At 38.6% G+C, this 26625-nt stretch overlaps 1 protein-coding gene across 1 annotated transcript in view; it reads right to left on the bottom strand.

The window, feature by feature from the left end:
• Positions 1–784: 784 nt before the first annotated feature.
• LOC141492493 (peroxisomal ATPase PEX1-like) overlaps positions 785–26625 on the bottom strand; it is a 48314-nt gene continuing 22473 nt past the window's right edge. The window contains 16 exon segments of the mRNA XM_074192816.1: positions 785–2077; positions 2675–2805; positions 3263–3460; positions 4435–4482; positions 4484–4666; positions 5693–5869; positions 11036–11139; positions 11228–11370; positions 12327–12391; positions 14216–14350; positions 15765–15931; positions 16184–16373; positions 17459–17613; positions 19515–19685; positions 22606–22702; positions 25054–25186. Coding sequence (XP_074048917.1) covers positions 1993–2077; positions 2675–2805; positions 3263–3460; positions 4435–4482; positions 4484–4666; positions 5693–5869; positions 11036–11139; positions 11228–11370; positions 12327–12391; positions 14216–14350; positions 15765–15931; positions 16184–16373; positions 17459–17613; positions 19515–19685; positions 22606–22702; positions 25054–25186 — 2182 coding nt within the window. The 3' untranslated portion in view covers positions 785–1992.

Raw genomic sequence — 26625 nt, 5'->3', positions numbered from 1 at the left:
TTTGCTCATCTATTTATGGAGGTGGACTTGGTGACCCCCAACATCCTTTCTTGCTGTGAGCTGCTCCACCTGCATCCCCCCCAAGCCTCAGGACTGACTGTGAGGCCCAGACAGATCAAACATAGGAGGCCCCAGGGTCTGGTTCTTCCAACTCAGTGAATTAGGTCTCTGGGTCTGTTAACATCACAAATTCCTAGAACTTCTAAGGAAGACAACTTTCTAGTGGATGCCAGTAGCTTCCCACCCACGTCTACCTGCATCTCTACTGAAGTGAGGTAAGGGGTGTAGAAATGAACGACCCAGCCCTCAAATGTGCCTCCACCCTCAGCCCAGTTTCAACAGTTGTAATAAGAACTCCTGTCTTCATTTCTGTTCAGTCTTTCCGTACTCCTTTGCTCTGTACCTGTGACCAGAAGCTCTCTGCTGCCTGACCTTGGGGGGAGGGCTCTTGTCAAGGAGTCCCCTTTATTTGGGCAGATGCCCTTGAGCTACTTGAGCACTGATACTTTAAGGGATCAGTGCCCCGGTTCCAGGGTGGCAAAGGGGTTGGCACTTCTGCTTTCCTGAGGTCCAGGCTTGCTGGCTAAGTTTCCTCACAGTATGTAGGATCATTATTATTTTCACCCATAGGGATGAGAAAACCGAGGCTTGGAAGGCAGGCCTTTCAGCTGGGTTACTCCTACAAGGGGGCTTCTCCTTCCATGGTGCCTCTCTGCTGGACCCGTGACTTCAAAAGTTTAAGTTTTTCACCACTTCAAACCACCTTCACACAGCACACCCAAGGTAATTTAAAAATCTTTTTTAATGTACTCCAATTTCTTTATTTCATCCAATTCTTTATGGACACTAAGCACAATTTGTGAAAAAACATTCTTGAACCAGAATTCAAAGTAGCACAGAAAACTAAGCCACAAACAGATGCTTTCTTTGAGTATCAGATGATTCCTCCAACAGGCTTTGACATGGTCAAGAGTTAAGGAAAGGCACAGATCTACTGAGCTTTGTCCTTCAATCTCCAGGATCCAGTCCCTGGGCAGCATTTCCTTCAAATTTGAGCTCCTGTGGCCTGAGAGGATCCACCCCCAGGGGTCAGCAAGCCCAGGGGTTGGCCTCTGCAGATTCCCTGAGCCTTGGTCTCCACTGCCCTGACCACATACAGGGCTTCTCCAGCTGCACTTCACGGGCACTGCCCCCAACAACACTAAGATGAGGTCTGATCTCCTTAAAGAGGTAGAAATGGGAAGAGGGACAGGGAACCTGGGCTGGGCTCAGCCCTCAGGCAGTAACAACAAAGGAGGGTGGATAGTATACTCCATGCTTTCCATCTTGAAGAAAAAAAAGATGGCGATTTTCCTATTTCTGTATGTTGTATTTTTGTGTCTTCTTCTCCCTTAACTAGTACGTGGTGATGATTCAATATTTTAACAGATGCAGGGGGAAAAATGCCTTTTATGGTTGATCAGAGATCATTAAATATCTTAGCAAATAGTTAAAATTCTCCCATTACCCAATTCCAAGTGACATCAATTGTGCGGAAATGCCATCTTTGTTATTATGAAAAGAACCTATCATCTGATAAGTGTGTAAGACAATATCATTTATTTCCAAAATGGTCCTCTAAATCATGGAGTCAGTAGAGAGCAAAAACAATGAACACATTTTCATGAGAGAACTGAAGGTGCTGCTATCGATGATTTCCAAAAAATACACATAACTACAAATTCTACAAAGGGACAAATAGATACATCATTCATTCAATAATATTTCATGAAGTGCTTAATATTAATTTACAGGAAATAAAATACAGAATGCAATTTTGGAAATAAATTATTCTTCAATATTAAATAATAAGTAATTCTGATCATTAAATAATCTCAATATTAACAAATCTGTCATCATTTGAACTTGATTTGTTAAGTTAAAAGAGAAATTTACAGACACCATTTAAAAAATTTCAGTGCAATGGAACACCACTTCTAGATTAGAAAAGAATTATGCTAATGTTACTTTTTGGCCTGGTCGAAAAGTTGTTCCACTCTGACTTTTCCTCTTCTTTGGATTTTGAAAGTTATCATAGCTATGGGGGGAAAAATACAATTAGTACTTTTCTAACAACAATGTTACACTGATAAAACTGCTAACTGTACAGAATCAGTTCTACATTTTGAATGCTAGATGTATGAAGTTCTAGTCATACTTTCAAAGAGAGGATTTTCATGACATATTTTCAAGTATTTCAGAATTAGACTTTTCCGATAACTGCACTGCTTCTTTTTAAAGAATTGATTAAAAACCCATTTCTGAGAACTAGTGACCCCAGAGTCATTTTCCCCAAACTGATCTGAAAATATAAACATGAATTATGATTTCTGAAATAAACTGATTACAAAAAGCATTTCAAATGATTAACTATATTAGAAATATTAATATTGGGGTGGCTAGGTGGTGCAGTGGATAGAGCACCGGCCCTGGAGTCAGGCATACCTGAGTTCAAATCCAGCCTCAGACACTTAATAATTACCTAGCCGTGTGGCCTTGGGTAAGCCACTTAACCCCATTACCTTGCAAAAAACCCCAAAAACAAACAAACAAAAAAAACCACTAAAAACTAAAAAAAAGAAAAAAGAAAATAAATATTAATATCTAAGTTTCTAAATCATAAGTTATCACTTACAGATCAGTAAAATTCTTCCAGTCATCTGGACTAATGGATGGTCTTGTATTACTGAGGGCAGTGATTAAATGAGCCTGGCTAATGGCTAATGCATTCTTACTTGGTCCTGGCTGAGCAGTGGTAACATCCTCCTTGAATTAAAAACATAATGACAAAAAGTTAAATTAGTGACACAAATACTTCCAAGATATTACTTTTACTTATCAATTTTTTCCCAAAGATCATGAAGTTGGGGGCAGCTAGGTGACACAGTGGATAGAGTACTGGCCCCTGGAGTCAGGAGGACCCAAGTTCAAATCCAGCCTCAAACAAGTAATAATTTGCCTTAGCTATGTGTGACCTTGGGCAAGTCACTTAAACCCCACTACCTTAAATAAATAAAAATTAATCAAAAGATAAATTTGACAGGGGATAATAAAGGTCATAAAATCATATACTTCAGAATATGCCAGAATATTGGAATTATAAGACTTTGATGATCACCTCAATTCCCTTATTTTATACATGAAAAAAATTCTCCTGTTAAAATTATATAAAAAATACTAAGCACAAAATTCAGTATGAATTTATAGACTGTAAAAACCATACTCCATGTTGGCCCTTGTATCTCTCTTTAATGATGCTGATCTCTGCCTTCATTTGATCTCTCTGCTCCTGTGTGAGCTCTTGAAAACCTTCTTGGGACGACATCCTGAACATTGGGGGGTGTGAAAGCATCTGCTCTCTTCCAGTTACTCCGGCAAAATCATGAGACGTGGAGCTAGGACCTGAGAGGCACTGAGAGCTCTGTAGAGATGTGTGGGAGGAGAAAGAGGATGTAAACAATTATTGAACTAGGACATCTTTCATGAAAAAAATATGTCAAACCTAAGCCAAGCTAAATATTTTCACAAACTATACAGTAACTAAAAGTGCTTAAAAATACCTTCTAGTAATATTGAAAGGGGACTAGAGCTTTATCTTGTGGTGGTGGGGGGCCTTTGCTTTCAAGTCACAGGTGACAGACCTCACTTTATCTCTTTTTGTAAACAACCTCTAGATTATTTTAGAATTCAAATGGACCCACATTACCCTAGCTTTAATTTCACAGTGAATAATTACATTAAGGTTCATTTATTTTTACTTTAAATCTACCATTTTTACATTGTTTATATTATACTGAAGAATCCCCGGAAAAGACTATTTGTCTTTCATTTAATTTTGCTTTTGAATTTGAACTTGTTAATTTTGGGATCTAGTTTTAAAAAAACTATCTTAAATACAAAGTTCAAGGAGAACAAGGGTCCAGGTAATAAACAAATTTGATTCTGTTTCTTTAAGAAAATCCTCTGGGAACCAAACTTAAGAATTATTTGCAAATCATTAGGCAAAGTCTAAGTTGGTGTTCCATGTCCATTCCTGGTTATCTAAGGAGTTAAAAGTTTAGGAGACCACAGTTTTAAACACCTTCCACCTAGGAGCTTCACTCTCCCCTCAGGTTTGTCTTCACAAGCAGTGAAAACAACCAACTATAGAACAAGATCAATCAATCAGCCAAAACTTGAGGGTAAAACTAGCTATATGGAGGTGAAGGCATCCTTCCTTAATGTGACTCCTCCACAGGGATATAGTTGGGGGAGAAGGGAACAAGAGCCCAACTTCACACAGACTGTGGTCTCACATTTGGAAGCATTTCATACCAGAGAAGTCTATGAGCTCAGGGATGAGGAGGACACATTTAAACCTGCACAGTGAGAACAAAGGATGGCTCCCCCAGATACCAGTTCAGAAGAAGTTCCATTTCCTAGTTCCGACTCATAAGAGCTTCCCAAAGTAGAGCCGATACATGTTGAATTTTGATTCTTCAGGAAGCAGATCAGACATCTCTAGAGAAACAAGAGACTGTTCTAGGCCACACTCTCCATCTCCAGCTGAATCATCAGAGCCACTACTATGATTAAGGAAAACCATTGAAGACAGGCTGAGGTCACTGTCAGAACTGGAACCAATATCCTAAAATTGCCAAAAACAAGAGAGCCTTGCAATGATTGAAATAATCCTTCTCTTGAATATAACCACCATTGTAGATACTATAATAGAAAAAAATAAAATTCAAGGAAGTCAAAGCACTCATGTGCTTTCATGTTTCATAATCCCCCCCCCCCCCCCGATTCTCAAATACATTTGGGACACAGGGAAATAAAAAGATGAAACTATATACTTAAGAGATGTACCCATCTTCCCCCAAAACACTGATGGTAAAGCTTATAGGTAGTCATCTTGATTTTTAATGTTTAATGCCTAGTGAATTATTCTACTTTTTGTCACAATGGAATGAAAATTGCATAGTTGGAACTTCTGTGGGGACTAGTACTGGGACTTTCACTGGGTAGTTAACAAACCCAACTTATCAAAGAATATTTATTAAGTGCCCCACATATGCCAGGGCCCCGAGTAAAGCTATGAATACAAAAGGAAAACAGTCCCCCATCCTTAAGAAATTAAGTTCTTCTGGGGATACCACATGTTCATAGATAAATTAATGTTCTGTTACATACACAAAAAGCAACACCCTGATTTGAAGGGTGGGTAGTAGAATCATAACTGGGGGTATCAAGAATATCCTCTGGAAGGTGGCAGCCCTTGAGCTAAAGCCTTAAAAGGAGCTTTGGGCTACAGAAGGAGGGATAGCATTCAAAGAATGAGGGCACTGAGGGAGAAAGGGAGTGTCCCATGACAGGCTGTGAATGTATCCTGGAAGAAATTCAGCTTTGAAGGGTTTTAAACGGCAAACACAGGAGTTTGTATTTTATGCTAATAGCAACAGGGAGACTTTGGAGCTCCTTGAGAATGGGAAGGCTGAGTGAAATGAAAGCATTTGAAAAGAAATAAACTCAAGTTCAAAAGAATAAAATTATTTTGATATTCTCCCATCAATAACATAGATAGTTTTTACTACAGGTAAAGAATCATGTCAGAGAACTCTACAAGTAATCGTCATTAGAAAGGCTGCATCCCCCATCTCTCCAGTGACCGTACTTGTGACAAGCCTGCTGTCCGCCTGCCATGGATGGCCTCAAGCTGAGCATTGTAGAGCAGAGCTTTCAGATCTGCACCTGTAAAGGAACCGGTGGCTGATGCTAAGTGTTCAAGGTCTACGTCATCCATCAGAGGCAGAGAATCACTAAGGACTTTTAAAATTTCAAGACGAGACACCTGAACAGAAAAATAGAAGGCAAAATGAGAATATCAATTATTGTTTCTGAGCATATTTTTCATTGCCCATTTCCCATTTTCCCTTGATGCAATCTAGTTTCAAATTATAGTACATCCCAATGTCCCAAGAACTGAAACTGCAGGTGACCCAAAGAGCATAAGAAAGACACATGATGGGTATTAAATATATGCTATGGAAACCTGGAAAATTGCAGTAAAGAATTATTAGCTTGGGAATAAGAGGGCCTGGGGTTTGAATCTCAATTTTGCTAGATAATTATTAAGTGTCTGAGGCCAGATTTGAATTCAGGTACTCCTGACTCCAGGGTCGGTGCTCTATCCACTGTGCCACCTAGCCACCCCTACTCTATGTGATCTTAAAAAAGTGACTTAATCTCTCAGTCTCAGTTTCCTTATCTGTAACATGACAAGGATTCCATTAAGTCCCCTTCCTGATCAAAATCTAGGATGCTAGGAAAAAGGACATGGGTAAGAAGTGGCATAAAAGAGAACACCTGGGGGCGGAGGCAAGATGGCGACAATAAAGGATCGAGTCTTAGGCGCTCTCTGATAAAACTCATAAGCTAAGGACTCTAAACTTTCCAGAGACAGAACCCACAGAGGGACCCAATGAGGCAGTTCTCCTACTCAAGGTAACCTGGAAAAGAGCAGAAAGGCTCTGCTTCCCAGGGTCGGAGGGGAGGCCTGCCAGAGGGGTGGCCCACCGAAGTGAAAGAACCTCAGCCTCCTGGAGGCAGCCCCAGGGTGCTGGGAGCTGAGACTCACAGGAGTGGGGGAGTCTCCTGAGCTGCACTCCGGGGAGCACCGGACACAAAGTGGGGGAACAGCGGGTGACCTCTGCCAGAGAGAGCACGTGGAGCCCAGCCCTCAGGGCACACAGCCAGCAGCTTGGTCTTTCCACAGCCCAGACCAGGAAACAGAAGCAGGCGGAGCAGAGTAAGCAGGAGCCCCCAGGGCATGAGCCCATTGAACCTAGGGAGGGGAGTGAAGAGAGAGACTGCAGAGCTTTGTCCTCAGCCCCAGGAACAGGACTCTGGGGTTCTGACCACATTCAGATCCTGATCCCAGTCTAGGCCCCCCCCAACTCAGCCCCTTGGCAGAGGGGGGCGCTTATGGTCATTCACAGACCTGGAGGGAGGACAGAGCGGCACACACTGAGACCCTTGTGGGAGTGTCCCAAAAGATCAGGAAGCACTCCAAAACAGGGGCAGGCTGGGAAAAATGAGCAAGAAGAGAAAAAAGAGGAACACAACTGAGAAATATTTTGCAAATGAGCCCAAGAAGGATCAAAACACTCAGTCTGAAGATGAGGAAGCACAAGCTCCTGCATCTAAAGACTCCAAGAAAAACAGAAATTGGGTTTAGGCTATGACAGAGATTAAAAAAGACTTTGAAAAAATCAAATGAGGGAGTTAAAAGAAAAACTGGGAAAAGAAAGGAGATGCAGGAAAAACATGAAAATGAAGTCAGCAGCCTAGTCAAGGGAATCAAAAAAAAAAAATGCTGAAGAAAATAGCATGCTAAAAACCAGCTTAGGTCAAATGGATAAAACAGTTCAAAAAGTTATTGAGAAGAATGCTTTAAAAAGCAGAATGGGCCAGATGGAAAAAGGGATAAGAAAACTCTCTGAGGAGAACAAATCCTTCAGACAAAGAATAGACTTCAGGGAGACTGATGAATTTGCCAGAAATCAGGAATCAATACTTCAAAACCAAAAAAATGAAAAATTAGAAGAAAATGTGGAAATATCTCATTGAAAAAACAACTGATATGGAAAACAGACTTAGGAAAGATAATTTAAAAACTATTGGAATACCTGAAAGTCATGAGCAGGAAAAGAGCCTTGACATCATTTTCAAAGAATTACTACAGGAAAATTGCCCTGATATCCTAGAAGCAGAGGGCAAAATAGAAATGGAGAGAATCCACCGATCCCCCCGAGAAAGAGATCCCAAAAAACCAACCCCTAGGAATATTATAGCCAAGTTCCAGAACTCCCAAGTCAAGGAGAAAATATTACAAGCAGCCAGAAGGACACAATTCAAATACTGTGGAGCTGCAGTCAGGATCACACAGGACTTAGCAGCAGCTACATTGGAAGCTTGTAGGGCTTGGAATATAATATACCAGAAGGCAAAAGAGCTTGGAATGCAACCAGTCAGCAAGGCTGAATATCCTCTTCCAGGGAAAAAGATGGACTTTCAATGAACCAGGGGAATTTCAAATGTTCCTTTTGGAATGGCCAGAGCTGAACAGAAGGTTTGATCTTCAGATACAGGACTTGGGTGAAGCATAGAGATTGGATGAGAAGGGGAAAATATGAGGGACTTAATGATGATAAACTGCATGTATTCCTGTATAGAAAAATGACACTGATAATACTCATATGAACCTTCTCAGCTAATAGAGCAGGTAGAGGGAGCTTTTATAGTTGAAGCACAGGAGAAAGCTGAATTCGAAGATAAAATATGGTGTAAAAACGGAGTTAACAGAAAAAAAAGGGAAATGTAATGGGAGAAAGAAAAAGGAGAGGGGGGAATAGGCCAAGATATTTCATATAAGACTTTTCTTTATTATAATGAGCTATTGCAATGATATGGAAGGGGGGAAGGCAAGGGGGAATGAGGGAAACTTCGCTCTCATCAGAGGTGGCTAGGAGAGGAAACAGCATATATACTCAGTGTGGTATAGGCATTCAGAGTAAGGAGAGGGGGCGATAGGGGGAAGGGGGATGTGAGTGATGGAGGAAAGAATGGACCATGGGGGGAGAGTGTTCAGATATAACACATTTTCTTTTTTACTTATTGCAAGGGGCTGGGATTGGATGGCCTGTCCAGGACCACAGGGCCAGGTGGATTCTGGGCCTAAGGGGTGGTATGGGGACTCAGGGCTTCTTGGACCCAGGGCCAGGGATCTGTCTGCTGTGCCACTCAGCGACCCTACAGCAGAGTCAGAGTGAAAGGAGAGAGAAAATATAGTACATGGTAGTGGAGAAATACCGAAGGAAGGAGTTGCAATCAGCAATGGCAACGGTGGAAAAATATGGAAGTAATTTTTGCCATGGACTAATCATAAAGAATGTGATCCACGCACAACAGAGTTATTGGTGTTAGAACAAAGACTGAAGCACATTTTTTAATATTATTATTATTTTTTTTGGGGGGTGCAGGGCAAATGGGACTGAGTGGCCTGCCTGGGGCCGCATAGCAGGGTGATCCTTGGGTGTCTGAGACCGGATTGGGACCCAGGTGCTCCTGGCTCGAGGGCCAATGCTCTGTCCACCACCCAGCCACCCCTACTATTATTACTATTTTACTATTTTATTTTATTTTGGGTCTTTTTTTTTTCTGCAGGGCAGTGGGGGATTGGGTGGCTTGCATGTCACACAGCTGGGTGATTGACTGTTGTGTGTACGGCCGGATGTGGGCTCAGGTGCTCGTGGTTCCAGGGCTGGTGCTCCGTTCATTGCGCCACCTGGCCAATACCTACAATTATTATTATTATTTTTTTAATTTTAATTTTTTTCTCTCCCCTTTGCTTTATCGCTGAAGCAAGTCTATATTTATGGGGGGGGAGGGAGTATCTTGTTTGCTCTTAAACAAGAATATTCTACTAATGTAAAAATAACATTAATTGTACAAAATGAGAATAAATATTAAATTTAAAGCAAAAAAAAAAAAAAGAGATCACCTGAAAAAGTATGACTAGAAAAGGAGGTGGGACAAGTGCTGAGCTGAACATTAGGAGCTTAGAAGAGGAAGTCTCCTAGCACCTGGAAGGCAATCTCAACAGCTGGAGATAGTTACAAGAGCCGATATTCATCAATGACAGTGCAATCTGAAAATGGAAACTTCCTTTTTTAAGTGAATTTTTAAGAATTTTCCAATACACTTTTATCAAAAAATAAAAATTACTTTCTATAAAGGCTACTTTCCTTGTTAACCTTCTGCAAAAAGGAAAGGAAAAGTGTAAGAAAATGAATGAAAATCGTAAGTTCTTCTTATGTCAGAATAAATTTCTTGAGGAACTGGGCAAATATCAAATTTATAATCCTATGTTTAACAAGAGTTATGCAACATCATAAAAATCACACCAGGGGTAGCTAGGTGTCAGATACAGAATGGCCCTGGAGTCAGGAGGACCTGAGTTCAAATTCAGCTTCAGACAGTAATTACCTAGATGTGGGACTCTGGGCAAATCACTTTAACCCTATAGCCTTGCAAAAACAAAACAAAAAAAGTCTCTAACTGAACTAACTGAAAATGAAACTCAGTAATTTGCTTATATATTTATAACATTTGGGTTCAATGTTCACATATATATTTTCTCTTTTTTAAAAGGTCCAAGTTGTCAATTGTCAATTAGGCCAATTAGGTGAAGCAGTAGATAGAGAGCTAGGCTTGGAGTCAGGAAGACCTAAGTAAAATCTGGCCTCAGACACTTACTAGCTGTGTGACCATGGGCAAATCACTTCACAGTTGCCTCAGTTTTCTCATCTGTAAAATGTGCTGAAAAAGGAAGTAATAATCTACTCCAGTACCTTTGCCAAAAAAAATCCCAAACAGGGTCAGAAAGACTCAGACACAACACTAATCCATTAAGAATGAGAACTCTGAGGATAGAACTGAGGAGTTAAAACCTAATCTGGAATCGAAGTACATCTGTTCTAACTGGCCAACCATTCCAGAGCTTTTAGCTTCTTGGGGCAATAGTTAAAAGAGACTTCACATCTTCTGCAGAATATATTTACTCAGTGAATAAAACATGAACACAAAAGTTCCAAGGATTATTGTTTTTCATTTATTGTTTTTCATTTGTTTTCAAGCCTTTTTGACCCCATTTGGGTTTTTTTGTGGCAAAGATACTGGAGTGGTTTGCTATTGACTTCTCTGGTGGATCCATTTTGTCCAGCAATCAGAGAAGTGCCTAAAGGTCTTCCTACTTGCCTCTTGAATCAGAGTTCTATAATGCCTTAGAAGCTGAGTGGTCTCTAAGTTCTTAGTTGCCTTCTAGGGTCAAGGGTTGACAGTAAAAATGTCAGTCCTCTTATGCAACTGCAAGACCACTGTTGTTAACCAATGGAAATAAAACTCACGAGAACTACATAACATGTGCTGATTGGGACCATATAGAAGAAAGGATCACCTCGTCAGGAGGAGGACAATAAACACATTTGTCTAAACGACCAGGCCTAAGCAGGGCAGGGTCAATCAAATCAGGACGACTAGTAGCAGCCAATACATAAACACCTGAAGAAAAAGAAAATTATAATTATGATTTGACAACTTTTTTTGTGTGGGTGTAGAAAAAAGAAAACTGAGCAAGGCCAATACTTACCGTCCAAACCTTCTACCCCATCTAGTTGAGTCAGGAGCTGGTTAACCACCCGGTCTGTAACTCCCGTGTTATCATGACCTCGGCGAGGAGCAATGGATTCAAATTCATCAAAGAAAAGGATGCAAGGCTTGGCAGCCTGTGCCCTGGAAGAAACACAGTTAGGTCCTCATCAAGTCTGAGAATTTAAAAGGACTTTTTGTGGCAGTAAAGACTTGGAAATCAAGCAGATGCGAATGGTTCCATGAATGTGATGACCTGTGGGCTAATAAATGATAACCATGAGAGGGAGAGAGAAGCAGGGAAAGACGTATGTACCTGGATGCAAAAAGACTTAAGCAGATCCAAGTAAACAATATAATAACCTAAGAGGCAAGTGCACAGAGGAAATAAAAGGGAATTCTGCCAGATTTCAAAGGAAAAACTTGGTCCCAAGGAGAGATATGAGGAGACCTCAATTCCTATGCATGGGAATTGTTTTGGAGGTTTGGGAATGGGTTTCATAGGTATGGAATGTTGAAGACAATGTTTTTTTTTCTTTGTACTGATCAGTTATGTTGAATGCTTTTCTCTTTTTTTCGTTTTAATAGAATTCTATAGGAATAATACACATTATAATTCTATAGGAATAGGGAAGGGAAGATTCAGGGGTAAATTTAGGCAGTATAAAAACAAAAGAAATTAATAAAAAATCTACTAAAAATAAATCAAAAGTGCAAAACAAATTAATTCATAAATCCTAGTACCATAAAGTTATCATGGTAGATAAAACATTTGCAAATAATGATAATTAGAAGTTCAATTTTTTTCTCTTTTACTGTTGGAAACCATGGTTTTGTAGCTTGATCTATAATACAAAGAAATAATCAGTATATGGTGAAGGAAGAATAAAACTATCTGTGTTTAAATATAAATCCCAATAAAAACGTCAATTTACAATTAACAAGCATTAGAATACAAGGATCTCTGACATCCAAGTTAGCTAATAAAGCTCATGAACACTAACTTTATAAACAGAAAGTTATCAAAAACCTCTTACCAATAATGAAATATTGGTAAATATTTTTTATCTTAAAATAAAACAAATCTGTGGAGAACCAACCTGATAAAAATATCTCGAACAGCTTGTTCACTTGCTCCAATATATTTACTGAGAAGTTCTGGCCCCTATCAGAGAGAATAGAATTCTATTAGTGTTCAAAACAAAGTTATCACTTCCAAATGGAATCTCTTCCTGGTTATCAAAAAACATTCTGGGGGTGGCTAGGTGGTGTAGTGGATAAAGCACCGGCCCTGGAGTCAGGAGTACCTGGGTTCAAATCTGGTCTCAGACACTTAATAATAATTACCTAGCTGTGTGGCCTTGGGCAAGCCACTTAACCCCATTTGCCTTGCAAAAACCTAAAAAAAAAAAAAAAAAAAAACCCCAAAAAACGTTATGAAGAGATCCACCACAGGTTTAAAAATCCAAAGACAAGGTCATGGGAAATTCAAAAATTAAAGACAAATGAACTGGTCTCTCCCATATTTAAAATGATGACTGAGTTCTTTAGCATACTCAGACTTGTAAGACATTGGCTACTTGGCATCACTCATGTGATGCCCTCTGGCACCCCGAAAAGGGAAGCCTTCCAACATGACCCCAGAGAGCCCCGAGGCTTCTGTTGCTGGCCACAGCATCTTACAATGTTGTTTATTCCAGAATGGGGGCGATGCAGGGGACCTGGGACTGTGATTTGCCCTGGAGGAAGGAAGATACTGAATTCTTTGGCTATTATCTTCATCTCCTGAGACCAATGTATGCATGTTTTTAAAAGGAAAAGGAAGATAAAGTATACTTTTCTCAAAGCAAACTTTTAAATTCAAGTGTAAACAATTTAAAATTTAAAAGTAAACCAAAATACTTCATTTGATAAATTTTTAATGTTTATTATTTTTCAAAACTGAGACTAATGCTATTGGAAATGAATATTCTTTAATATGAATTGATCAATGATGAAACATAAACTAGAGAACCAGTAGTACTCAAGACAACCACAATATACAATTAATCAAAATTTCTGATAATATGGAAATTATTGTTACAGATCATTTATATGTAATACACACACACACACACACACACACACACACACACACACACACACACACGCATCCTCTCTCTGACCTGAACCAGTTTAAAACTGTCTTATGACTTTGGACCACTCTGTATAAACTATTGTTTTTGTAGTCTTAATTGTAAGTCTACAAGTTTACAATAAAGGTCTAGAGCACAAGAAGGGATGCCCCTTTCTTTGACAAAAACTAAGGATTTTCACTCTAGATATTAGCTAGTTCTTTTCATGAAATCTTCCTATTAACAATCCATCCTACAATGCAATAGACTCTAGTTGGTAAGATTAAAAGTTCTTCAGTCTAAAGGAAGAAGCAAAATCAAAATGTAGACAATATACAATGAAAGGTAAACCTGGAAAATGTAATATATCAAAGAAAATGTGCTGCAACTTTGTTGTAAAGACAAATACAAATAGGAAAATTGATCATTGTGGAGTCTGGAAAGAAAGAAGATGGAGAAGAGGGATTTATCAGGACTACCCAGGAGGGGGGATGCTCCCTGACTTGGAAGGTATATTCCCAAAGGTAAATAAATATAATCTCTTTCTGGCATTAATCAGTCTCGTGTGAGTATGTATTACAGGCCAGTTATCTCAGAACCTAAATAAAAGGGCCAAATCAGTGTATGTGTGTTTGTGTGTACCACATATACACACATGTGCATGTATGTGAACACATATATCTGCATGCATATCTACAAACATCAATAATTTGCTCTTGTAGGATATCATTATAGATAAAAGCTTTCTAAATCATAATGCCAAACTTCCAGAAAATAATTTGCTCTCATAGAATATCATAATCAAAGCTTGCTAAATAGTAAGACTGACTCCCAATCTCTCACGCACCTGCTAGCCTGTACAATATTTAGCATACCTTGATACTGATAAAATTCATCCCACTCTCTCGTGCAATTACTCCAGCTATTAATGTTTTTCCAGTTCCAGGAGGACCATACAACAGTATTCCTGTCCTTTGTCGGATAGGCAAGTTTGAAAATAAATCCGGGTACTGAAAAATATGGCAAAAAAGCTGAATTCTAAAACTGAAATGTGATCAACCAACAGTCAAAATGCATTTAGAAAAAAATTTTTCAGATTCAGTCCAAACTGCACCACTTGTTTAAATGCAAAGCGTGGCGACAATAAGGTATTTATGTTAAGAGGCTAAAGTTCTGAATGAAACTGACAAACTATTTTCTACATATAAAAATATAGGAAAAACAGATTAATTAGTAGTATTTGCTGCACAAGAATTAGAAGAGTTCAGCTAGCATTTTCTATCTTACCCTCTTCCTTTCCTTCTCAGGTTATATATTACATTCTTGAAAATAAAGCATAGCATTAAGAAAAAAAAATCACTATGACATCTGCTGGACTGTAGAGTCTATAAGGGCAAGATTGCAACTCAATAATTATTTTTATATCCCTCAATGACAAATACAGAATCTTCTATGTAATGGGTATTTAGTAAATGGATGATTATGAGTATTACCCACTCTCCCCTTATACATTGATTTTGATTTTGTCACATCACAAAAGATATCAGCTCAATATCAAATCAGCCCTGACAGCTGGTGGTGAGTGGTCAGAGCTTGATCAGGATTCCGGAAGACCTGAGTTCAAATATGACCTCAGCTATTTATCAGCTGAGTGTTCCTGAACAAATCATTTGGTCATTTAGTCTCTATTTACCTCAGTTTCCTCATCTGTAAAATGGGGATAATTAATAATAGCACCTGCCTCCAGGGAGGAGCCAATGGGATAATCTCTGAAGTAAATAGGATAAGTACTAGGCACCGTGCCTAGACATAAGGGGTTTCTCATCCTCATCATGGTCTTCAGGCACAATGTAGGGCCTGAACCCCTGTTGATCATCCCTTTTTGAGGTGACTTGACAAAGGGCCTGACCCACAGTAATAATTACATCTTAACAGATGTTTGCTGAGTTTCTCTGCAATCTCAGCAGCTGCAGTCCTAGGTCTCTCCTATGTCCAGCCCCTTTCTTCCTAGTTCTAGCCTCTCTGTTCAGATCCCTGGCTCAGCTACATCATCTTCTGAGCGTCTCTGCTCTTTCAACCCAGTGACTTTCCTAGATTCTCCCACAGGAGCTTTGGAATGGCCAGATGGCACAAACCTGCTTTGAACACGCTTCCTTTCTTTTCTGCCTGGTGTCCATTCCCTTCAATTCCACATCTGCCTCCACCTGCTACTCTGCCATCAGCCTCACATGTCTCCCCAGCTCCTAGACCGTACCCCCCTGCCCTTCACAAGTCTATGTGCAGGACAGCTCTGAAATCCACTATTCAGGCCTCTTAAGAAGCCTTGTTCTGAAATATTTGTGCTCTCAACTCCTAGGAGCAAAGGTAAAATCATCACTTTGTACTTCTTCTGGAAGTTACTTCTTCCAATTAAAAAAAAAATACCTTGGCTGGTAACTGTATGGTGTCCATGAGAATCTGCCGAACTTCATGTAAGCCACCAATCTTGTCCCAGCCTACATCTTTAGGCTTATGAAGGTTTACATTTCGCAGAGATGTTGGTGTAAAGCCTTTGAGACCTTTTTGAAAGTCTAATGTTTTTAAAAGTAATCCTGTTTTAAAAATAACAAATAAAATAGTTCTGGCACTTTTGATATTCAACAAAATGAATTTTCAATGCATTTGATGTTGAAGAATTTTTCAACACACTTCATTTGTCTTAGTTCACAATGCTAACTAGTCAAATGCCTCTTTAACAAGTAAAAATGAAAATCAATTAATCTTTGATTTGGGCTAACTGTAAATGCATTTCTATATGAAGGAAAACACAGTCCTCAGCTATAGATTTTGCCAGCAAAACATACCCTCCTTTGTGCACACGTTCCGGCTGGAGATACAGGCATGGACAGCTCGATCCACAAGCATTGTGAAATCTCTAGCTACAAAACCTTCAGTTTCTTTTGCAATACAACGCAGGTCAAGATCAGTGAATTTATCTACATCACAGTTAAGTTTATTTTTTATTACACAATGCAGAATTTCCTGTCTTTGTTCCTGGGAGGCAGGAGGAAAGATAATTAGAATTCAGAATTCTAATCATATCTAAATTTTTTGCACATAATTTTTGAGAAAATTCAATGTTATAAAACTTAATTATTTGTACTCATGAAAAAAAACCTAAACAATACAAATGGAAGTATGAATACAATACATTTCTTTTTTAGGTCTTGAAATGTCATTCCCAAAAATGTGTGGAGAAATTAATAAGTTGATTATTGAAAGACTAGTCTACATGAGCAAAGGTAAAATTTCTTGTTCCCAACCAAAGTTATTTAGTAATCTATGGTTTTTGCCTGTGATAATTTATATTACTAAAACATACTAATGCTTTATAGATTAATCTGAATGGTTAAAACAGGTCAAGTCTAGGGAAAAATCAAGATAATGACAAAATTAAATAAAAAATTAAAATCCAGTTGACAGTACAAGAAACTTCACCTGATGCTTCACTGTGAGGATTCTGAGTGGGTAATGCAGGTTGGTAAAAAATATTTAGGCTAGTAAACTTTAAAAAGAAAAGTGTCTATATCATAGCATTTTAGCCACCCACCCCATACCCCGCAAAGGAATATTCTCTATTTATGACAAGCAGCTTCCCTTCATATAAACAACTGGCATGTCAGATTTTTCTAAATACCTTTCTTCCTTATGCTAGATTTGGCTTGCTGTATGTCCAAATACAATCATCCTTTATTAGCTTGTGGGCTTCCCCTCCTTCTAGTCCTATATCCAAACGAGTTTGTTTCTATGAAACTTAATTTTATATGTTCTTGTCCAGAAATCCACAGAACTGTTCATGGGACTATCTCAGGGCACTTCATATAATTTCAATTTACAGCTTCCAGGACATGTGCCCTGGCAGTAAGGCGAGATCACTGGAGCTGCTCTCCAATCCCTTTTGGACAGAGCAGGGAGGTGTCCAAAAAAGAGGCTGATTTTGGAAGATGTTCTCAGGCCCAAGTCTAGCACACCCCTGAAGTCACCCCAGTCCTGCTTCAACTGGCCTTCTCAAGAAAAATAGTAAGCATCATTGTTCTTTCTACAAAGAGTTGAACCACTTCTTTCCCAAGCACTATTACCTGATCTGGAGCATTTATAGGCTGGAAGCTCTGAAACAGGTGGATTCCTTGAGCAGAAACAAGTAAAGGGTGCAAAGAGTGCTGAGTCTGGCTTGTGGCAATCAAAGCAATCAAACTTCCCATGGCAATAATCTCCTTGATCATGTCTCTCAATGCTAAATATAAGTAATAGTTCTCTATTAGCATAACAGTTTAATAGTTTCCCCAAAATCCTCATAAATTAAATATGTTCTATATATTTTTTTGGTTTTGTTTTTGTAAGGCAATGGAGTAAAGTGACTTTCCCAAGGTCACACAGCTAGGTAATTATTAAGTGCCTGAGGCCGAATTTGAACTCAGGTCCTCCTGACTCCAGGGCCAGTGCTCTATCCACTGTGCCACCTAGCTGCTCCCCATTCCATATACTTTTAACATTATAATGGTCTACAGATAATCTCTAAATTAGATATATGCTCATAGCTTTCTGAACAATAACTTCACCACTATTTAAAATAACTTATTGAAAGCATGGGAACCTGTACAGAATAAACAGCATCTCTGTGTATGTGGTGATGTTCCTCATTAGGACATTTTGCAAATTTAAAGAGTCAAATAGAAACTATATAAAAATAGCAAGGGTTCTCTAATGATTTCTCTTTTACTGAACAAGCCAAACTATGGTCAGCAAGTTCTGGAGGTGACCATTCAGGCTCTTGAGGTTAAATTCTGTAGCTTAAGAAGGTGTCAAAGCTTGACTCAGAATGAAGACTCACAGCCCCTTCAAAAAGACACTGTGGAAGACAAGGTGCTTTTACCTAATATTTCAAAATGAGAGCATGACAAATGTTACTAACACCTCAAACTATAAAACTGAAAAAAACCACTTTACCAAAATCAGAGAGGACAACGGGCCCCAGTTATGAAATTTCAGTATGGGATAACTGCAGAAAGTTACTCAGAGACCACACCATCCTAATAACTTCAAAGTCCTTTCTTCACATAGGGAAGTTATCTCATTTGATCCTCACCACTTTTGGGGGCAGGTGCTCATTACTGCTCTCATTGTACAGATAGGGAAAGTGAGGCTTGGAGAAATGACGGGATTTGCATTAATTATTAGACAAATTCAAATTAAAGCTTCTCTGAGGCACTACCTCACACCTCTCAGATTGGCCAATAGGACCAGAAAGGATAATGATCATTGTTGGAAGGGTTGTGGGAAATCTGGGACACTATTACACTGTTGGTGGAGCTGTGAACTCATCCAACCTTTCTGGAGAGCTAGTTGGAACTACGCCCAAAGGGCAACAAAAATGTGCATACCCTTTGATCCAGCAATACCACTACTGGGTCTATACCCTGAAGAGATGATGCAAAAGGGTAAAATCATCACTTGTACAAAAATATTCATAGCGGCCCTGTTTGTGGTGGCAAAGGATTGGAAATCAACCTAACAGCAACGTGGGGGTGATGATCCATCTTGATGGACTTGCTCATTCCATCAGTGCAACAATCAGGGACAATTTGGGGCTGTCTGCAATGGAGAATACCATCTGTATCCAGATAAAGAACTGTGGAGTTTGAACAAAGTTCAAGGACTATTCCTTTTAATTTAGGAAAAAAACCCAGATATCTTATTGTCTGATCTTGTTATCTCTTATACTTTTTGTTTCTTCCTTAAGGATATGATTTTGCTCTCTCATCACACTCAATTTGGATCAGTGTACAATATGGAAACAAAGTAAAGACTGACAAATTGCTTTCTGTGGGGGGTGGGGGAAGGGAAGTAAGATTGGGGGGGAAATTGTAAAACTCAAAATAAATAAAATCTTTAATAAAAAAAAGAAATGAAGGGATTTATTTGGCTGAGGTCATTCAGCTAGCAAGTGACTAGGGCAGGATTTGAAAATGGGCCCGACTCCAGGTCCTAGAATTTATTGGTATAAACCATATCTGTCAGGTTTGCGTTGCCTAGACAACAAGAGAGCTCCCAAAGTTCTGTGGCCAGAGAAGATGCCCCCAGGCAACCCCTTTCCATATGCCTCACTGCCTCACCAGATGCCAGTAGCTGACTCACCATATGCCAGTCGCTGACTCTGGACAGCATTAGGGCCATGCTCCTGCTCGGGCACAGTGGACACGCCAACAATGTGATCCAGGTCATCAAGGAGAACCACAGATGGCTGCCTCCATATGGCTTCAGAGAAAGCCGACTCCAGGGCTTTCTGCACGTTTTCAGGTCTTTTCCCTGAAACACAGATGATAATAAATGCTCCAAATCTGATTGAGAGCTGCCAAGACTGCAAGGCTCCACCTTTGTGGTCTTATGACATCACTGGCACAGGGAACTCTCAGGGAGACAATTTTCTCCTCCAAAGCCTGTATGCCAGTCTTAGCCATTGTTAAGAAACTTAAGTTTGAATCAATGATCAAAACTTGAGGATTCAGATGTGACTAACACACCAACTTCTAGAACCTTGCTCACTGTGAACACGAATGGCTTACAGGGAACAGCTTCACTTTCCCAAGAAAACAGGCAGCTTTTTTACCTGGTGAGTAGATTTATAAAGCAGAAAAATAGAACAAACTATTGAAATTCAGAAGATTTTTTAGGATTTATAGAAAAGTTAAGAAAAATATCAAAACAGTTTAGCAGCTAAAAGAGATATAATGATTACAAATGTAGAGCCTATATCAAATTGTTTTCTGATGGGGGGAAGCAGGAGAGAAAGAGGGAGAAAAACTGTAAAACTCAAAAATTTGCAAAAAAAAAATGACTGATAAAAACTACCATTGCATATACTTGGAAAAGCAAATAAAAAATAAAATACTAAAAAAATAAAAGAGATGCAAGAAATCAAGTACTTAATCCAGGTTCCCAAACTGACTTCACTGTGGAACATTTTAGGGTGTGAAATAAACTGATGGAGGGGCAGCTAGGTAGTGCAGTAGACAGAACACCAACCCTGGAGTTAGGGGGACCTGAATTCAAATCCGGCCTCAGACACTTGACAATTACCCAGCTGTGTGGCCTTGGGCAAGCCTCTTAACCCTATGACCTTGCAAAAAAAAAGCAAGAAAGAAACTGATGGAACCTATGGTTTGGTTTGAGGGACAGACTATTAATAAGATAAAAGAGGGTCAGGGACATTTTGGAACAAACTAGAGGAAATTAAGCTTATTTTAATATAGAACAAATATTTTGGCATGTAACAATATTCTAGAGGAAAACTATCACTACCAACAAACTAATTCACATTCAGCAGAGTCATCAAGTTTCTGCAGAAAAGGACTGAATTAGAACCATCCCATTGCCTCTTTCCCCCCACTTTTCCGATGGAGAAATTAAGTCCAGAGGGATAAAATCACATGTACAAAGGCACCCTCTGAGTCAGAGCTAAGAGAGAGAGATTCCCAATGGCCTGTTGCCCACTTTCTATTGAATCACATGGCTTCCTTTCAAAAGTGGAATAGCTATACATTTTTTTGTTATATAAATATTTTATTTGTTTTTCCAACTGCATACAATGGCAAAGTTTTGAGTGTACAATTTTTTTCTCTCCCTTCCCTCCCCTTGCCCCAATAGAAGGCAATCCAAATAGGCATTACATTTATAACCATACTAAACATGGATCTAAAAACTGAACATGTTGTGAGGGAAGAGTCAGATCCAAACAGAACAAAGAAAACAGTAGAGACAGCAAAAATTACATAAATAGAATGTCTGTACTTTTTTTTTAAGATTTTTCAAGGCAGTGGGGTTAAGTGGCTTGCCCAAGGCCACATGACTAGGTAATTATTAAGTGTCTGAGGTCGGATTTGAACCCAGGTACTCCTGCCTCCAAGGCCAGTGCTCTATCCAACTGCGCCACCTAGCCGCCCCAGAATGCCTATACTTCTAATAACAGATCACCAAATTTTAAAACTCAAAATGGATCTGTGTCCTGAAGATACATATTCACTGAAAGAGACCCAACTTGATTAATCAGGAATTTCTCAGAGCTCTTACCTGACTAGTTTGCTGTAGACTAATTTGAAAGGAAAGGGGCAGTGCTCTCTTATTCTTGAGAAATGGCCAAAATATGCTAATTCAAAAAATTAAACGTGGACAATTTTTTTTAGGAAATTTCTTTTAAAAACTCTTTTAAAAAACTTCTTAAAAACTGTTTATTGCTTTTATCCCAAATGAATCAAAGGCAACATAGAGACTACCATTTTAAAAAATATTAATGAATGCCAGCCTACTGGCTGACAGAAGGGTTTTTCTACAAGTCATTCATCATTAAAAGAAATTTGCACTTGTAGAAAACTAAATTAAGTCATTAAAAGTAAACTAGTTATCTAGAAAAATGCTCAGAGAATAAATATTCAGGATAGTGTTTACTAATATTACTTGTAATTAGTAATATTTACTAATTATTTGTAACTACTGACCCAAAATAGAATATTTACCTATTTTTATAACAAGTCTATAGATATAACAAAGTAGTAAAAGTAAATCAGTCTTTCCCTAAGGCTGTAGGAGTATCTGCCTACACAGAGGAATCACTTTAATCATAGAGCGGTTTTGTTCACATCTCCCTTTGGTTCAAGGTATAATCTGACCCCTTAAAATAATTACCAAAATTTCTCACCAGGCTATCATATAAGAATGATAAGCCTACAAGCAATCAGTATAACATAATTAATATTTAAACTTCATTGCCCATACATATAAAAATCCTATCCATCATAAAATAAAGCAAAGACCACAGATATGTACAAACAGGGACTCTGGCTAAACATGGAGGAAGAAGGCGAACAGCACAACAGACAAAGCTCAGAGGGGAGTCTGTTTATTTGCACATGCTCCTTGAGAGCTTGAAGCTTTTCTATCCACATTCTCACCATAACAACAACCCCCAGCAGTGACTCAGAGCAACCTAGAACATCAAACTAAGTAAACTCCTTTTCTTCCCCTTAACTACTGAACTGAAGCTTTAACCTTGAGAAAAGCATCCAATCCTTCGGATACATAAAAAAGAAAAACAAAAACAAGAGGACAAAGTGGACTCAAAATGGAAAAGATAAATTGAGAAGTTAAAGAAGAGCAGAATTGAACATTAATAGAAAATTTTCTTTGTCTTTTATAAAGTAATTGATATATAAAAAAGTGATCATATTCCTACCTCTTAAGCTTTTACAGTCAATTATTTCCATGTGAGCATCCAGTTTATCAAATGCTTCTTTGCAGACTGCCTTAGCTAAAGTTGACTTTCCACTTCCCTGGAAAATAAATTTTTGTTAATAACTGAAATGCATTAATAACTAATAAATCCAATAACAAAAATTGTTGGCAAAATACAAAACTTATCCAACAATCAATCTATATGTAATTATCAAATATCTGATAACCCTGTTTTGTGCTAGAGATATTATGAAATACAAAAGTATTAAAACATGTCCCTTCCTTCAGAGTTTATAATCTGTAGTCTGTGTCCCATGGAATTTAATTTTTTCATAGTGAAAGGATATAAAAGTCTAATACCTTCAACCATTTGGTGCAAGTTCAAACTAGGGACCAGCAAACTATAGCCCAAGGGCCAACTCTGGCCTGCTGCCCAGGGAGCCATAGTTTGCCAAACCCTGGTTTAAATGTATTATTTCATTTTTTTCTCAAAATGTAGTACAGTAATGCAGTGGGTAGTCAATTATTTGGCCCTGATGACTAGTATGTCAATGTCAAGGATCAATGACAGTCAGTTTAGGGTGTCCTTCCTCTTATACAGGGAGTAACTTCTCCATGATTCCATCTTCAGAGTTCCCTGAAGCTCCAAGCAATTTAGAGGATCACAGGCTTGAGTTCTAACTTAAGAGACCTCATCAAAATTCCCTCCCTTTATCAAAGAGATTAAAAAGTTCAGAGGGGATTTGTTCAAGTTCAGGTATGTAGTGTTGAAAAGGTGATTCAAAATCAGGTCTCTCAGACCATACTACCCTTAACAAACAAGAAATCAAGAAAAGGAAAAGGGGAAAAACCATAAAAATACAGAAAGGATCTCCACCCAGGGTGGATGACTTCTGCCTCTTCTGAACAGAATTGAAGATTGGCAAATCCAAGCCAACAAGGATTCATGTGCTAGATGCTGGAAAGAGTAAAAACAAAACAAGCAGTACTGAGGATCATAGGGTCTTTAGATTATCTTAATATGGGGGGTATTTTAAATGTGAAATCTTTGTTAAGTGACCAATGAACTGACTGACAAGGAGAAAAACTAACTGCATTGGACATGACCTCAGTGGAAAGCCAGGGGGCGGGGGGAGAGACACCTGAGGGAAGGCAGAACAAAAACCACAATGGAGGAGCAGTCTCGGGAGCTGAATTTGGGGCCACTGAAGAGACCCAGGGTTCTTAAATGAGGTTGCATTGCAATCCAAGATCTTGGTCCTCTCAGTAGAAAAGAAAGTGGATAAAGAATGAAGTAGAGACTGTTGAATGTAGTTGCTGCAGATCAACTGTCTTTGCTTAAATTTTAGTTAAATGGAGAGCGAGAGCTAACAGGAAATGACAATGACATCAAAACAAGAGGTGACAAGAGGCTCTTTGGAAAAGGGAACACTGAAGAGAAGTCAGCATTTTCCTGGTGCCTCCACTCCAGGAAGGTGCCTTGCCTAGGACTGCCCTCAGCAGGGAATGCTGGGGCATCTAGGCTGCATGTTCCTCCCTCAGCTCAACCAGGGATCTGAAATTAGAATTTGAAAGACAACAAGAATCAAAAGGCTCCATGCAATTAGCTTGTCTGTGCAGTAAAATCCATGTGCTTTGCTTATTTGTAGCCATTTTGATTATCAACTTTGTCCTAGAGTTCCAGTACCTTGATCAGATATAAATTAGATAGAGTTTATGGAAACCTTGTCTGCTGATAAATGTTTATTAGGGAATACTCTTGAAACTCAAGAAAGACAGATGAAGAATAATAAAATAATAATAAAAAGAAAAAAGTCATGCCAATCAAATGGAAGACAAATCTAAAAAGAAACTTAAGCAGAATGAGGCAGATTACTTCAGGTCCTTATGATGGTGGACAGGTGAAGACATATCACTGGAAACACTCTTCCACTGAGAAGGGGGAAAATAGTGCAAACAAGAAAATACACTGTAAATACTATGGAAATACAGTCAGGATTCCACAAGACCTAGCAGTTTCTACTCTAAAAGACCATAGGTCTTGGAACATTATATTTCGAAGAGCAAAAGAGCCAGGATTGAGTCCATAAATAACTTACCCAGAAAAGTTGAGTATAATCCTGAATGGAGAAAAAGGACATTCGACAGACTGAAAGATTTTCAGGTATTTGTAATGGAATGACCAGAACTCAATGGAAAATTCAATATAAAAGATCCAGAAGAAATATGTAGAGAACATTAAAGACTAATTATAAGGCATTCATTCAGGTCAAAATGTTTACTTACTAAATAAATGAAAATGTTATTAGTATTCTTAAAGTGGTAATTTTTTTGTGTATAATTCTATTTTAAGCCAGTACTCAAAATCAAAAGGCACAAACATTAAAAGAACTCAACTCTTAAGCTAAGCGTATGGAAAGCATATGGGTAAATGAGCTGAAAGTAGCACCTTCACTCCTGTGACAAGGACAGCTCCGTTCCGAAGTCCTGCAACAATGGAGGTCAGCTGTCGAGATAAAGGACGCCCCAAGAGACTATGGGTGACATGCTCCAGAGAGATCATTCCTTGTTTATTCAACCCCCTGCAAAACATGCAAAGTAATAGTTAATTCAACACTGAAGCATAATGACAATAAAATATTGATACTAAGTCTCTAAGCTTTCTACATTAGGCTTGAGCATCTTAAACAACAGAATAAACTTATAAAATTCTAATTATTGGAAAGAAGCTGATTTAGTGAAAAATTTGAATTATGGATTTTAAACATACAGTTTTATTACTGTCATGTATATGCAAAAATTAGAATGAAGTTAATTTGGCTTAGTATTGTTTATTAAAGGACTGCTTTAATTTATTTTAAAGGTTTGATTTTTGTTTTTGCAATTAACATATCAATTATAAATAGGTACTTTAAAAAGTAAGTAAGATTAAAACAGATTTTTTTTTTCTTAAAACATGCCCTTGGGGCGGCTAGGTGGTGAAGTGGATAGAGCACCAGCCCTGGAGTCAGGAGTATCTGAGTTCAAATCCAGCCTCAGATACTTAATAATTACCTAGCTGTGTGGCCTTGGGCAAGTCACTTAACCTCATTGCCTTGAAAAAACAAACAAACAAAAAAAAAACATGCCCTCTCAAATCTTAGCAAACCTACTATTTATAAATAATTAAAAGATCCTGTCTAGGTATTGCCTCATTTATAAAAATTCCAAATTATTTCAGTCCAAAATGAATTTTAACAGTGACAACTTTAACTATTCTCTTTAACTATTCTTACAAAAACCAGTAACAACACATGGAGAATACTTGGAGGTTAGTCAAAGGTTTCCCATGTTATTTCACTAGGTCAGGTCTGTGGCATTATTATCCTTATTTCACTGATGAAAGAACTGAGGTGGAAAAAGTTAACGGACTTGCCCAAGGACCCCTAGCCTTAAGTGTCTACCCTAGGACTTTAATAGAGGTCTTCTTGATTCCAGGAGCAGTTCCATCTACTGCCCACTGTGCTGAATCATAGTTCTTTAGGAAGTTACTGGTATTAATTAAATATCTGTCAAAAACCTAGATGAAAATCCTGCAAGCTAATGAACTTGTTACCCTCTTGCCTTTCTTAAGAACTGGGGAGAGCACACTCGAAACTCACCTACCAGACTTACAAGTAGATGAAGAAATAGTACAATTTAAATACTAAGGATGACTTTTCATTGAAATTTGACAAGATTTTTTGCTTAAAGAATTACAAATTATTGGGGCAGCTAGGCGGCACAGTGGATAAAGCACCAGCCCTGGTGTCAGGAGGAATGGAGTTCAAATCTGGCCTGACACCTAATGCTTAGCTGTGTGACCTTGGGCAAGTCACTCAACCCCATTGCCTTGCAAAAACCAAAAAAAAATTATAAATTATTGTTCCTAAAAATCACAAATAGTCAGGTTCACATCTAGCTTCTTAATTTTTTTCACAAATAAATTCTCAATGTAAAGTGGTTAATAAGTCACATCCTTTGGGGGTTGAATTGCTGAGCC

Source organism: Macrotis lagotis, chromosome 7 (assembly GCF_037893015.1).
Source record: "Macrotis lagotis isolate mMagLag1 chromosome 7, bilby.v1.9.chrom.fasta, whole genome shotgun sequence".
Classification (NCBI taxonomy): domain Eukaryota; kingdom Metazoa; phylum Chordata; class Mammalia; order Peramelemorphia; family Peramelidae; genus Macrotis; species Macrotis lagotis.
This window is presented reverse-complemented; position numbering and strand designations above follow the sequence as displayed.